We start from the raw sequence: 13,640 nt of genomic DNA, 5'->3' as shown, positions 1-13,640 counted from the left end.
AGTTGGCCAGTTTGATCTTGACCCACGGGGCTTTCAGTTGCCGTCCATATAAAGCGCTGTCTTAGTTCTGTGCCGTCTACATATAGTGAAGAAAGTTACTTTCCGAATTGCTGAAAGTTTCCTTATTAATGTTGTTCAATCCTCCTGACAGAGCGCAGCCGGCGAGAGTATTCACCAGGAGCATTATGTAGATGTGATAGACAGCTCCGGAGACGCCACCGAGAAAAAAGCTTTACAAGAAGCAAAAGCGGGACAGCGAGAGGCCAGTGGTCAACCGCAGACACTTCTTCAGGACGGTAATTCCTCCAGGAGGCAAGTACAGGTCACACTGCCGAGTAATCTGTGTATTAGAAATACTAAATGCCCGGCATGGAAAATCTGCATAAAGAGTTCTTTTGAAAGTTTCCTGGGTGAATCAGAGACCCATTATCGAAATAATGAAACTGTCTCATTGTGACATTCTACAACTGAAGATAACCACCGAGACAATTTTCCTTCTTGAAAGATTGAGGTTTTTTTTTCTTTGGATGATTGGGGCTAAGAGAGGAAGTGGCTCTCGGATATTACATTGGCTCGCGTTTAACGCTTTCAGGTCATGATGATGTCGGGCAGAATTTATTGTGCTGGTGATGCTGAGATTGCTGTAATAATAATGATGTATACATATATATGTCTGTACTGTATATGTGTATATATACTCTATATAGACTAAAGTATTGGGACACCTTCACATTATAACTCGTAGGAGTTTTATCACGTCTTATTCTAAATCCATAGACATTAATATGACATAGCGCAAAGCAGAAAAGCGTGGCAGAATCAGGGGAGGTCAGGGATTTTTTGCAAGGTATATAACTTTCTTTTAGCAAGTGACCGATCCTCTTTAAAATTCCATCATCTAGTTATATACCTAGTAAAAATTCCTGACCTCTGCTGATTCTGACGCTTTTTTCCGTTTTGCTCTGCGTCGCTCCATTGCAGGGATATTCACATTTGTTGCTTTTGGAGCTCAGTATGTGAACTCTCTGCCTGCAGACCAACTAGGCGTTTCTTCAGAGTCCTTTTTGGGGCATGCGCTTTCACCCCTCCCCGCCAGACGCTGCCAATCACCGTTCACCAGTTCAGACTGCTAGATCAGCCGCCGAGCTGTGATTGGCAATTCCTGTGAAGGAAGACTCTGAAGAAACTCCCAATTGCACAACAAGCAGAGATTTCACATACTGCGCTCCAAAAGCAACAAATATGAATATCTCTGCAATGGAGCGACGCAGAACAAAACGAAAAAGAGTGGCAGAATCAGGGGAACTCGGGGAAGATATTTAACTATTTAACTTTTTTTTTCTAGCAAGTGACAGGTCCTCTTTAATCACTATAATAAACTTGGGTGTTTTTATTCCTCATGAGCTAAAACAATTTTTGGAAAATGTTCTCTGCTCCTACACCCTCGACGCTCAAAACTTCTCTTTGATGTTTCAAAAATTTTTTTTTTAATGATCTTTACCTTTTGTTAATGAAAGCCTTGCTTCTGTGCACGGTGGGATGGTGTTAGATATATCATCGCCGGGGTTGGACCTAGGGCTACATGGCCGTTGACAACTCCACACTTCTCCACTCCCAAAATGCCATGGCCTCCATATTCCTGATACAGTCTGTCAAATCATGGATAATTTACCCGCTCTCTTTATCCAGACCACCAAAGACTTCCGGAAACGCCACAGCTGTGAACAACAATGATTCCCTTCTGATAACCACAGTGGAGAAAAGGGATGAAACGCTCCCAGACGACGGGGAAAAGCTTATCATTATAAATAAGGTTAAGGTAAGAATTCTGCTTGTGCCGTCTTTAATCTTCTGTCTGCGTATGCCAATGTCCGTGCCAGTCTATAATTAGCAGGAGTTATATGTTTAAAGCTGACCTTTACTTTCTATTTGGCTTCTTGCAATTTTTTTTTTGTTGCTGTCTAATATTGTGGAAAATACTTCAGGTTCTTAAAACGCGTTTCTTCTCTTAAATGCCAGGAGATGTTTGGATTTTTCACAAATACAAACTAATCCATGGATTTTCATGGCACAGATTGATTATTGGCTGGCGCTGTATTGGTATTTTAATTGCTGCATTGCATTTTATTTTTGACCTTTTTTAGTGGCATAAACCAATATGAGTTCATCCAAAAATAAATTCTGAAATGTGAGCAATGCTGATTTTTTTGCTTGGCCCGTAGAGAAAATGTGAATGCGTATTGATCAGTTTGAAGCATATTAATTTATTTTTAAAATGTCATGACGCAAACAGAGCCACTTTGTCATCCATCACTTTCCATCTTTTTTTGGTGGGCACAAAAGCATGGTAAATCACGCGTTTGTGCCCACCTATAAAGATGGGCACAAACGCATGATTTACCATGCTTTTGTGCCCACCAAAAAAAGATGGATGAAAGATGTACACTGATGCAATGGGGCCAGATGGAGGATAAAGTGCATCCATCTGTCTCATTGTAGTGAATGGCTCTGTTGGTGGTCTGAATCCCATTTTTTAGGTCTTCAGGCAGAAACCCTGATGGAGCCTCAAGCGTGGTAGACATGTGATATCAACCTGGCCCTAAAGGCGTATTGTGGGTTCTGGCAGCTGAGACCCCCTTCCAGATGCCGTAAAAGTTTCATAGATACTTGCCAACTTCTACGAAGTTACACCAGAGTGTTTCTGAGAAGCAATATATCATTAATGCAAGAGGCTGTGCAAAAAGTTTTTGATGTTTATCCTGCCGGTTTATATAGACCGTGCCACCCAATCTATAGTGTTTTGAATCATAATTAGTGCATATGACTCCTTTAATCGCACCACCACCAAAATAAGTATTGGCCCCAGACCTGGTGAGGAGCCCTTAAAGCCCATAAGACCAGATGGGTATTTGTAGTGCAATATAAGCAGTCCGTGTTGATCAAGCAGCGTGAGCCTCTTGGAATAGCAGAGACGGCAGCTGGCGTTGCCGAGTTATAATCTACATATAAGTAGGGTAGACTCAGCGATGAGGAACCAAGATAGCAGAGATGAGTGGAACAGAAAGTTTTGGGTCCAGCAAAGTAGCAGAGTTAACTAATTGTGGAGGAAACAGAGTAGCAAAACTGAGTTGTACCGGAGCACAAATGGTCCAGCAACGTAGCAGAGTCCATGCAACAAAGGAGCCGAGCTAAGTATGCAGCAGAGTCCAGTATTGCAGAGCTGATGCGTGATGTAGCAGGGCTGAGTTTGCAGCAGAGTCCAATAATTCAGAACTGGCGCAGTGATATAGCAGAGCTGGGAATGTTGGGAGGTTAAAGATCAAGTAGCTCTCCACAGCAGCAGTGAGGATGCCAACTACCTGAATACTCAGGCGATCTTAAAGCATGAGAGAGTGAAGTTAGCAATACAACAGCAACCTGACACGCCAAGGAACAGAGAGCCAGTGCAAGGAGAAGGATGCAGCAGATGACACTGGAGCCAGACACCCAGGAAACATGACAACTCTTCCAGGGATCCAGGAAACCTTAACTTTACTTCTTTGCCTCTGAATAATCAATACATTAATGGAAGTTATGGAAGTACACTCACGTGTTGCCTTTACGACTGCACATAGGTGATAATCTCTCTTTTGTAAATTAGGACTTGAACCTGTTAGTCCTCAAGTCCAGATTGTGGTCCTAGCCGTTAGTGTCAATATAACTCCCCTGTGAAAACGCCTTTAATGGGCTTTTTCTCCTAAATGTCTTTGTTTTAGGAGGGGATTCTGAACCCTACTGATTCCAAAGACCACTGTGTGACTGGAGCGGTGGAGGACATAGATGTGAATGGACCAGCGCACTACTGCTCCAGTCACACAAAGGACTTGGAGAAACCCCCATTCTTTGGATCGGAAGAGATTGCAGTCGTACATTTATCTAATGAATAGGGGAGAAATGTACACTGCTCAAAAAAAATAAAGGGAACACTTAAACAACATAATATAACTCCAAGTAAATCAAACTTCTGTGAAATCAAACTGTCCACTTAGGAAGCAACACTGATTGACAATCAATTTCACATGCTGTTGTGCAAATGGAAAGACAATACATGGAAATTATTGGCAATTATCAAGACACCCTCAATAAAGGAGTGGTTCTGCAGGTGGGGACCACAGATCACATCTCAGTACCAATGCTTTCTGGCTGATGTTTTGGTCACTTTTGAATGTTGGTTGTGCTTTCACACTCGTGGTAGCATGAGACGTACTCTACAACCCACAGAAGTTGCTCAGGTAGTGCAGCTCATCCAGGATGGCACATCAATGCGAGCTGTGGCAAGAAGGTTTGCTGTGTCTGCCAGCGTAGTGTCCAGAGGCTGGAGGCGCTACCAGGAGACAGGCCAGTACACCAGGAGACGTGGAGGGGGCCGTAGGAGGGCAACAACCCAGCAGCAGGACCGCTACCTCCGCCTTTGTGCAAGGAGAAACAGGAGGAGCACTGCCAGAGCCCTGCAAAATGACCTCCAGCAGGCCACAAATGTGCATGTGTCTGCACAAACGGTTAGAAACCGACTCCAGGAGGGTGGTATTAGGGCCCGACGTCCACAGATGGGGGTTGTGCTCACAGCACAACACCGTGCAGGACGTTTGGCATTTGCCACTGAACACCAGGATTGGCAAAGTCGCCACTGGCGCCCTGTGCTCTTCACAGATGAAAGCAGGTTCACACTGAGCACATGTGACAGACGTGACAGAGTCTGGAGACGCCGTGGAGAGCGATCTGCTGCCTGCAACATCCTTCAGCATGACCGGTTTGGCAGTGGGTCAGTAATGGTGTGGGGTGGCATTTCTTTGGAGGGCCGCACAGCCCTCCATGTGCTCGCCAGAGGTAGCCTGACTGCCATTAGGTACCGAGATGAGATCCTCAGACCCCTTGTGAGACCATATGCTGGTGCGGTTGGCCCTGGGTTCCTCCTAATGCAGGACAATGCCAGACCTCATGTGGCTGGAGTGTGTCAGCAGTTCCTGCAAGATGAAGGCATTGAAGCTATGGACTGGCCGCCCGTTCCCCAGACCTGAATCCGATTGAGCACATCTGGGACATCATGTCTCGCTCCATCCACCAACGTCACATTGCACCACAGACTGTCCAGGAGTTGGCGGATGCTTTAGTCCAGGTCTGGGAGGAGATCCCACAGGAGACCATCCGCAACCTCATCAGGAGCATGCCCAGGCGTTGTAGGGAGGTCATACAGGCTCGTGGAGGCCACACACAATACTGAGCCTCATTTTGACTTGTTTTAAGGACATTACATCAAAGTTGGATCAGCCTGTAGTGTGTTTTTCCACTTTAATTTTGGGGGTGACTCCAAATCCAGGCCTCCATTGGTTAATAAATTTGATTTCCATCAACTTTGTACAGAACAAAGTATTCAATGAGAATATTTCATTCATTCAGATCTAGGATGTGTTATTTGAGTGTACCCTTTATTTTTTTGAGCAGTGTATTTAGAGGGAAAACCCTCAAGTGAAAGAAAAAAATTCATCGAGATTTGAGGGCTCCAATTGTGTTGACATGTTCTGTATTCGGGACCTCAGATCCTTTTTCTATGGCTTCCGGTACTTCCCTATAAAATGGGACAAAAAAAACAGATTTGACCACTGAGCAGATCAGGAAGTCCAACTAATCATTGCCCGAATGAACTCCTTATACTGCAGCTTTCAATACAAAGTGCCCGTGTCTGATGTCTGCACATGCTCAGTAACACAGGCCTGGTACCGAAGTTTCTGCAACATTGAATGTGATCCGGTTACATCAGACGTAAAGGACAACTCCTTTAAAAAATATTCTATCAGAAAATTGAAAATTAAAGTTATTTAAAAAAAATATATAGATAACTTTTTAGTTTTTAAAAGAGACTTGTATTTTGTTTTCACCCTCGATCATTTCTGATACACTGACAATGCTTCTCATTTATGTGATTTGGTATTTGTAGATCATTCTCTTATTTCTATTTATGAAGCAGGATCTAGAATTCGTCGGTGACGAGCAGACCTCGGCTCGGGATGTTCTAGCACCAACAACTGATGGTGTCCAAACAGAATCTGAGAGATTTTCAAAGGAACTTCAGCCTCATATCACAGTTTACCAACAGGAGGCGCTAGAGATTTTCTCACAAATTTCACACATTTTGGGAGAGGAGTTATTGCAAGAAAAAACTCTGGAAAAGCTCGGTGCCAAGTTTAAGGTAATTTATAAACTATATATATATATATATATATATATATATATATATATATATATATATATATATATATATATATAGGAAGTTCTCCACTGTGATATATATTTTACATGGTGTAAATGCCGCTGTTCTCCTGAATCCGGCGTTGTTTTTCTTTTGTTCCTGCGCCTCTCCATTCCTGAGATATGGCCTCTTCTTCTCTGCATATGAATCTAGTTTTTTTTATCCAAGAGGGTGTGGTCCTCTAGAAGAATCCCCAAAGAGAAGCATTAACGACCACGCCCACTTGGTTACCAAGACCATATTTTTACACAGAAAAGAAGAGGCCATATCTCAGGAACTGAGAGGCGCAGAAACAAAAGAAAAACAGCGCCGGATTCAGGAGAACAGCGGCGTTTACACCGGGTAAAACAATTAAGTATTTATGGAAAGTGTCAGATCCTGTTTAAATCAAAATGAACCAGACAAGATTTAGATCCCTTACAAATCATAATTTGATTGAAGAAATGGTCACATCTAATAATTTTCTGCTCTGAAAAATGTACACGAAAGGCTGACGGGCACCACCCAACAATCCTATGAGGACCGCAAACCAATTCTGCTCCAATAGAGAAACAAGAAGAGCGTGTGGACAATGTAACAGAAGCCACTAAAACTCTATTTCTTGAAACCAGACTAAACCTCTAAAACTCTGGGTTCACAATAAGAGAAACGCTCTCCAAAGCTGATCGCATAAATAATTAGGATCCATGAACATAAATTCCTCCGCAAAAAAACATAAAGTATATATAGATCCAATATAGAAATAGCAATATTCTAGGAGTGAAAAGTCTAAGTGCGCAGCAGCCAAAATAATAAAAATATGCTAAAAATAAATAGTCTGAAGTGCAAAAAGCTAAAGTGCACTGTGCAGTAAAAGCCTGAATGGGCTCTTAGACAGATCCATCATCAGATTTCACAATACAAACTAGATCTAGTAATATATAGATGTGTTAGACCTTATGGCACTTGGGTACTTACTTTGTATTGTATTCTTCATTTAGTGACTGCAAAATCCTGATATTAAAAATAAGCATTTTTATTCATCCAGCTATAGAGTGAGAGAGTTCATAAGCCCAAGTGCATTAAGTATTTGCCCACCAACCCGTCCAGCCTGACTGACAGCTGCAGCTTGTACTGAGCAGTGAGAGATTCAACAGTAGCAGCAGCAAGAGGGACACTGAGGAGATACAGCAGCCGGTAGAAGGAACAGTGAGGATATGTCAGTCAGGCTATATGGGCCAAGATTCTGTAGGAACAGGAGGAAAGAACACTGAAGATATGTCAGCATCAGGTGGGGTGGGGCATTGAGGAGATGCCAGTCAGGCTAGGTGGGCAGAGATGCAGCAACAGCAGGGAGGAGGAACATTGAGGATATTTCAGTCAGGTTAGGTGGGCAGGAATGCAGGGAGGAGAAACACTAAGCATATGTCAGTCAGATGCAGTAACAGCAGGGAGGAGGAACACTGAGAATATGTCAGTCAGGCTAGGTGGGCAGAGATGCAGCAACAGCAGGGAGGAGGAACATAGAATATGTCAGTCAGGCTAGGTGGGCAGAGATGCAGTAACAGCAGGGAGGAGGAACACTAGGGATATGTCAGTCAGGCTAGGTGGGCAGAAATGCAGTAACAGCAGGGAGGAGGAACACTGAGGATATGTCAGGCTAGGTGGGCAGATATGCAGTAACAGCAGGGAGAAGGAACACTAAGGAACACTAAGGATATGTCAGTCAGTCTAGGTGGGCAGAGATGCTGTAACAGCAGGGAGGAGGAGCACTGAGGATATGTCAGGCTAAGTGGACAGATATGCAGTAACAACAGGGAGAAGGAACACTAAGGATATGTCAGTCAGTCTAGGTGGGCTGAGATGTAGTAACAGCAGAGAGGAGGAAGACTGAGGATATGTCAGTCAGGCTAGGTGGGCAGAGATGTAGAAACAGCAGGGAGGAGGAACACTAAGGATAGGTCAGTCAGGCTAGGTGGGCAGAGATGCAGTAACAGCAGGGAGGAGGAACACTGAGGAGATGTCAGTCAGACTAGATTGATTCTAGAACCATTATACCATTTCAAAGTTAGTAAGTACATCAGTCACATCAAGTCTTAAAGGTCATTCAAGACATATGCAAATCTATCAAAAAAACAAATATGCTAATGAAGAAATATTGAATACTTACAATATGCCAGCAGGCAAAAATGAGGAGGAAGATGATGCTACCAAGTCGGAGTAGAATGTCCCCTATGAATCGCCTCTTGTAATGTCGGCTTTATCGCGCTACTGTCGCATACATGTAACCACTAGACAGAACGTGGCCTGGATGTACGGGAACATACATGAATATAGGGGGCACCCGAAATCACATTGAAAAACCTCCTAGAGGGGTCTTCAAATAAAATAGCGAGTATACAAAGTATATGAAGCTGAAAATCCGTCAGAGGGAGTCTGGTCTGTATATAGGGGGCTGCTTTGCTGTGTCCTGTCCTGACAACTGATCAGGAGACTTATTGGGTCATTAGAAAAAACCTACAATTTCTTGCAATTTTCTATTCTAAAATCACTATATGGTGTAATATGACCCTTCCACGTATAACATCCTTCCTTCTGTTTTTAACTCATAAGCTGACAAATATTGGATGAAGTAAGTAGAGTCAGCGGAGCCGTCATCACCTTGGTTAACATTTCATGGGCTTGTTTGTTGTATTTTTCTAAGTATCACATCCACATCCAAAAATATTCCAAAGAATATCCCTGCTAAGCCAGCTCACCTGAACATAAAACCTGTGACTTGTCACCTGCTTTTTCAGTTTTTTACTTTAATGAAATATTGAGTCCGCTGATCTCAAAATGTTGATCTTATGTCATGTTTGGAAATTAATTGATGCAGACATTTTCTTGGGTTTTTCCTACAAGTTGGTCATTTCAATCACACATTCCATCAGTAAGCATTACTTTTTACATCGGTGGGATAAAAAATGTTTCCAGAATTTTTGTACTTTTTTTTTTTTTTTTTAGACTTTTTTTTTTTTGTATGTTTTTCAGCTCATGTTCGTTAAGGAAGATACGAAAATGCAACCAGAAAAGAGCCCACAAGAGTTCTATATAGAAGATCTGAAAAAGAACATCAAAAAGTTTTCCAAAGAGCTTGTCATATTGAATGTGATGGAACTAGACCAAGAAATTGAAGAAATAGAGGTAAATTATATTCTGATACTGATAGGGAATCTAGATTGTGAGCCCCAATGGGGACAGTGATGAAAATGTATGTAAAGCGCTGCGGAATAGGATAGCGCTATATAAGAAAAGCATAATAATAAATAAATAGACTATAACACATGAAAAATACCTTCTGGGTGTCCCAACACTTGTTTCGGCTATTGTTCCGGACGGCATGTAGCAGCATTTCTCACGAGAGGCGCTAAACAACCTTTTTAAGGAAGAAATTAATTTATCAATCTTGTCTCGATATTTCTTCTTTTTTTTTTTTAGAAGATGTGTAAGGATATTCTGGAAGAACATGATTCATGGTTACAATTGGAGACACGGGATGAAGATGTCCAAAGTTCTGAGATTTTACCATCAGACCATGAAGATCTCCGGATGACATTGATGGCCCTAAAAACTGAAAAGCAAAAACTACTTGAAGAATCTATGAACTTCCAGGACGCTCTAAGGGCACACCAAATGCTGACCAAAGAGAAGGAACATCTCAAAATGTAAGAAGCCAAATCTTAATTTATCCATTTTTTTTGTATCTATTTGGCTTTTCTTCAACAGGCTTTAGCCTGGTTGGCAGTGGTTGATTTGCATATTTGTGTAATGTGAAATACAAGTGACTTTACATATTTATCACTGTGCGGGCAATACTATAATTTGGTATCTTCAACCTTATTAGAAAAAGCAGAAAATGGAGTGTGCAAAAGAGCAACAAAGATTCATGTCGCGCCTGTAATTTAAAGGGTTGTTCCACTTTATAAAACCCCTTTTCATATAAACTATTAGGGAATTTTGAGTTAATATTGGGGGGGGCGGCTGGATCCTGATCTTTTGGCTAGGGTGAAGAGCAGTTGCAAGGAGCTTCTCTTACTCTGGAGGACCTGTCCTGTCCTTCATTGAATGACTAATGTGCCATTCTTACTTTATCCTCTGGAGGCGCTGCAGGTAAATGAAACACTTCAGAATTACTGCTAACTGCGGTACAATTGATTTAATTGTAAAATTAATTGACTTGACCAAACTTATAAGTAAGAATTATCCAAAACATAGAAAGCCTTTTAAGGGGTTGTCCACTATATTAAAGAACATTCTAAATGGGCGGAGGGTAATGGGAAAATAAGAAAAAAAAGTCAATTATCTAAGCTAATGAATTTTATAGATGGTGGATTCTTAGAGAACATAAGAGTGAAGAGCATCATGATAAGCTATTGGGTAGCTAGGTCAGGTGTCCATATATTCTCCTTGCACAAGGGACCATGGAGACCAATATAGACAAAACCGTGGACCCCAATATGCCAAACAAATCCATAGTTATCCAAAAAGGTGGACCTCCTGCCGAAACAAATCCAGTTATCTAGTCATGTTATGTATGTTTTTTTGTTTTATTGAAATCCTTTTATTTTAGGGTTTTATTTGACTCCAGTCATCTTTCTGTTTCAGGTCATCTGCTGAAAGTCACCAAAGTCATCTGGATAAATTGAAGCATTTCCTTGACAAACTAGCAAAAGAAAAAACAACATTAATGGTGTTGAAAATGCAGCAGTCAGAACTTGGGGTCTGCAGGATAATATGCAAAGACAAGGAGGAAATAGATGTAGATATCAGTCAACTTGAAGCCTTCTTGGAACAGCTAGAAGTCAACATTCACAGAGAACAAGACCGACTCGTAAAAGAAGCTGCAGAACTTCAATTTCTTCAGCAGAAAGTGGACGACCTGCAAAGTGTCATTGGTGTCAGACAAATCTTGCTTGATGAACCAACTCTTTCTCCAGAAGACCTAGTGAAAGCCTCTTTACTTCTCTCGGCAGATGTGGAAGCCATCAAACATTTGTTTTCCTTATTAAGGAACGCCTGTGACTTACAAATCAAGAGATCTTGGGGAGGCAATGAGCCTAAAATTCTGGAAAGCTCATTGGAAAAGCTGCAAAGTTCTTTAGAAAGTTTAGAAGAAAGAGTGAAGGACCAACAGTTGACTCGATGTCAAACACCAGATGCCTTGCTAGATCAATACTCGTTTCTGAAACCTTTATATGACTCCCACATATGGATCAAGAAATCGCGAAATAAGATGACGTTTGATCAGTCCATTGCTCTTTTTCCAGAAGATGTAGAGCAGCAGATCGCAACTTCTAAAAACTCGCACCAAGAAATTTTGGACAGGGAGTCTGCTGTCAACTCTGTTATTGAGGAGTCAAAACACATATCACAAGGGATCGATCCAGCAGCGTTCAAAGATATGTGCTCATTTTTCCAACAATTGCAGGAATTATATCAGGAACAGATTATACAATCAGTTGACCGATTACAAAAGCTCGAATCCGGGCTGGAAAAGAGGAGAGCACTTTTTTCGGAAATTGAAAAGCTGAAAGAATTACTGCATTGTCTAGAAAAAGAAGCAACTCCAGTGAAAAGAGGAATATTTACTGCGGCTGAGTTATGTGAACAGCTAAATTGTCTGAAGGCCAAGACTACGGAGTTGGAGAAAATTGAAGGTCTTGTCTTGACACTTCTCGGGAACAACCAAAGCTATCACAGGGAACTTAAAATTTCCGAGCAGTTATATTTAAATGACATATTAAGAAGCCTTAAGTCCAAAGCAAGAAGAATTCGGAGATTAGAAGAAAAAAAGTTTTCGCAGACTGAAAAATTGCTAAGAATTTCTAACGAGTTTCAAGAAAGAACAACTTCTCTTAGTCGGGAATTGAGCTCATTGCAGCCTATTGAACCCAAGATTCATGATGAGGCTGAAATTCAAGCCGGGGAAGGTTTTGAAAAGAAATTTCAAGTTTCCCAAAATGCCGTCTCATCATCTCAAGTTCTCTTGTCGGAGATATTACGGTATAAGGACTTGTTTGAAGATAGCGGGCTTTACTGGGACGGTTTAACTGTTGATAATCTACAGAACAAATGTCTACGTTTCCCGATGCAGAAAAGCGGTCACTATGGTCATTACCAACCTGTAAAAGAACGATACGAAGAGCTTTTAGAAGAAGCCAAAGTGATGAGTTTTTCAGCACAAAGACAAGCTTTGACCCTCAGAACTCATTTTGACGTTATAGAGGCTCAAGTTTTATGTAAAAAAATAATGAAAATTAAAATATTGGTCGCCGAAGCGCTGAGCTTGTTACACGAGAAACGTGAAGACCATGATGTTTTCCATGATGAAGAGCTCACCGTAAGAGTCTTAGGTGAAAGCATGGATGGATTACACCAGTCACTTAGTCAGTTGATTACTTTTTTCCATCGTGAGAAAAAAAGTTTTCAGTATCAGCTAGAACAAACTTTGGGCAACTTACGGAAAATTCACCAAGATCTTATGCAGCCTTGTGCGGTTAATTTGGACAGCTATGAGATCCGAGAGCAACTTCTAAGGCTTGAAGCGCTCGATGAAATATGCAAATCTGAATTAAAGGCCGCAAGGGCCATTTCTTCTCAGGCATCTACAGAGGAGCTAATTGGGCAATTTAACGAAGTAGAAGATATCGGAAAACAAGTCAACAACGCCATCGCTCAGCATATTGTAAGTTTGTTTTGTTGTTTCTATATATTTTGTGTGCCTGATCTAGTAGTGATTCGAGATTCGAGCATTGTCAAACCCGGAAGACCAAGCATGCTCAGATATAGGTGGTCCATACTATGGTTGCCAATTGTCCCAGATTTCTCAGGACCCTTGGATCAAAAGGGGGGTATGGTTTATGTTAACCCTGCCCAAAAGGCGTTCCTGGGAGGGTGGGTTTGTGGGCCAATATTTAAACATTCCGAGAAATGTTGGCAACTGCAAAATGGTGAGTTCTTTAATTTATGATTACATCTATAGTCTTCATTATAGAACGTAATCATCTTTCTGAATTAATAGTATTTCTATGCGTTAAATACTATGCATTAAATACTAATCTTTCAATCCGGGGGCAGACACAGATGGAACTGGCTCTTGTGCAAGTACATTTTATGGACCCTTTGCAGTCCAATCATTCATGATAATGCACATTTCCACCTGCTTTATAGGTGGTAGATGCACAGGTTGCACCAATGATGCAACCACCCCCGATCAATCCATGGTGCATTTTCTTACTTTACCTGCACAGTGTGTAAGACGAAAGACTTGTCAGGCCAAGACTAAGATGGTGCATGGTGGTTTGATATTTTTTATGGTTACTTCTTTGTTTTG

At 41.6% G+C, this 13,640-nt stretch overlaps 1 protein-coding gene across 7 annotated transcripts in view; it reads left to right on the top strand.

Moving 5' to 3' along the window:
• Nucleotides 1-13,640, top strand: part of SYNE2 (spectrin repeat containing nuclear envelope protein 2) — a 327,838-nt gene that overhangs the window by 159,633 nt on the left and 154,565 nt on the right. For 3 of the 7 annotated variants that reach the window (XM_073638690.1, XM_073638691.1, XM_073638685.1), the window contains exons 43-48: nucleotides 152-312; nucleotides 1,690-1,819; nucleotides 6,002-6,226; nucleotides 9,299-9,451; nucleotides 9,746-9,972; nucleotides 10,913-12,992. In XM_073638690.1, coding sequence (XP_073494791.1) covers nucleotides 152-312; nucleotides 1,690-1,819; nucleotides 6,002-6,226; nucleotides 9,299-9,451; nucleotides 9,746-9,972; nucleotides 10,913-12,992 — 2,976 coding nt within the window. The remainder of the gene's footprint in view (nucleotides 1-151; nucleotides 313-1,689; nucleotides 1,820-6,001; nucleotides 6,227-9,298; nucleotides 9,452-9,745; nucleotides 9,973-10,912; nucleotides 12,993-13,640) is intronic. The other 4 variants (XM_073638692.1, XM_073638688.1, XM_073638693.1 and 1 more) reach the window with 2 other exon arrangements.

This window comes from Phyllobates terribilis, unplaced genomic scaffold, assembly GCF_046119375.1.
Source record: "Phyllobates terribilis strain yellow unplaced genomic scaffold, ASM4611937v1 Scaffold_7__3_contigs__length_470593459, whole genome shotgun sequence".
NCBI lineage: Eukaryota > Metazoa > Chordata > Amphibia > Anura > Dendrobatidae > Phyllobates > Phyllobates terribilis.
This window is presented reverse-complemented; position numbering and strand designations above follow the sequence as displayed.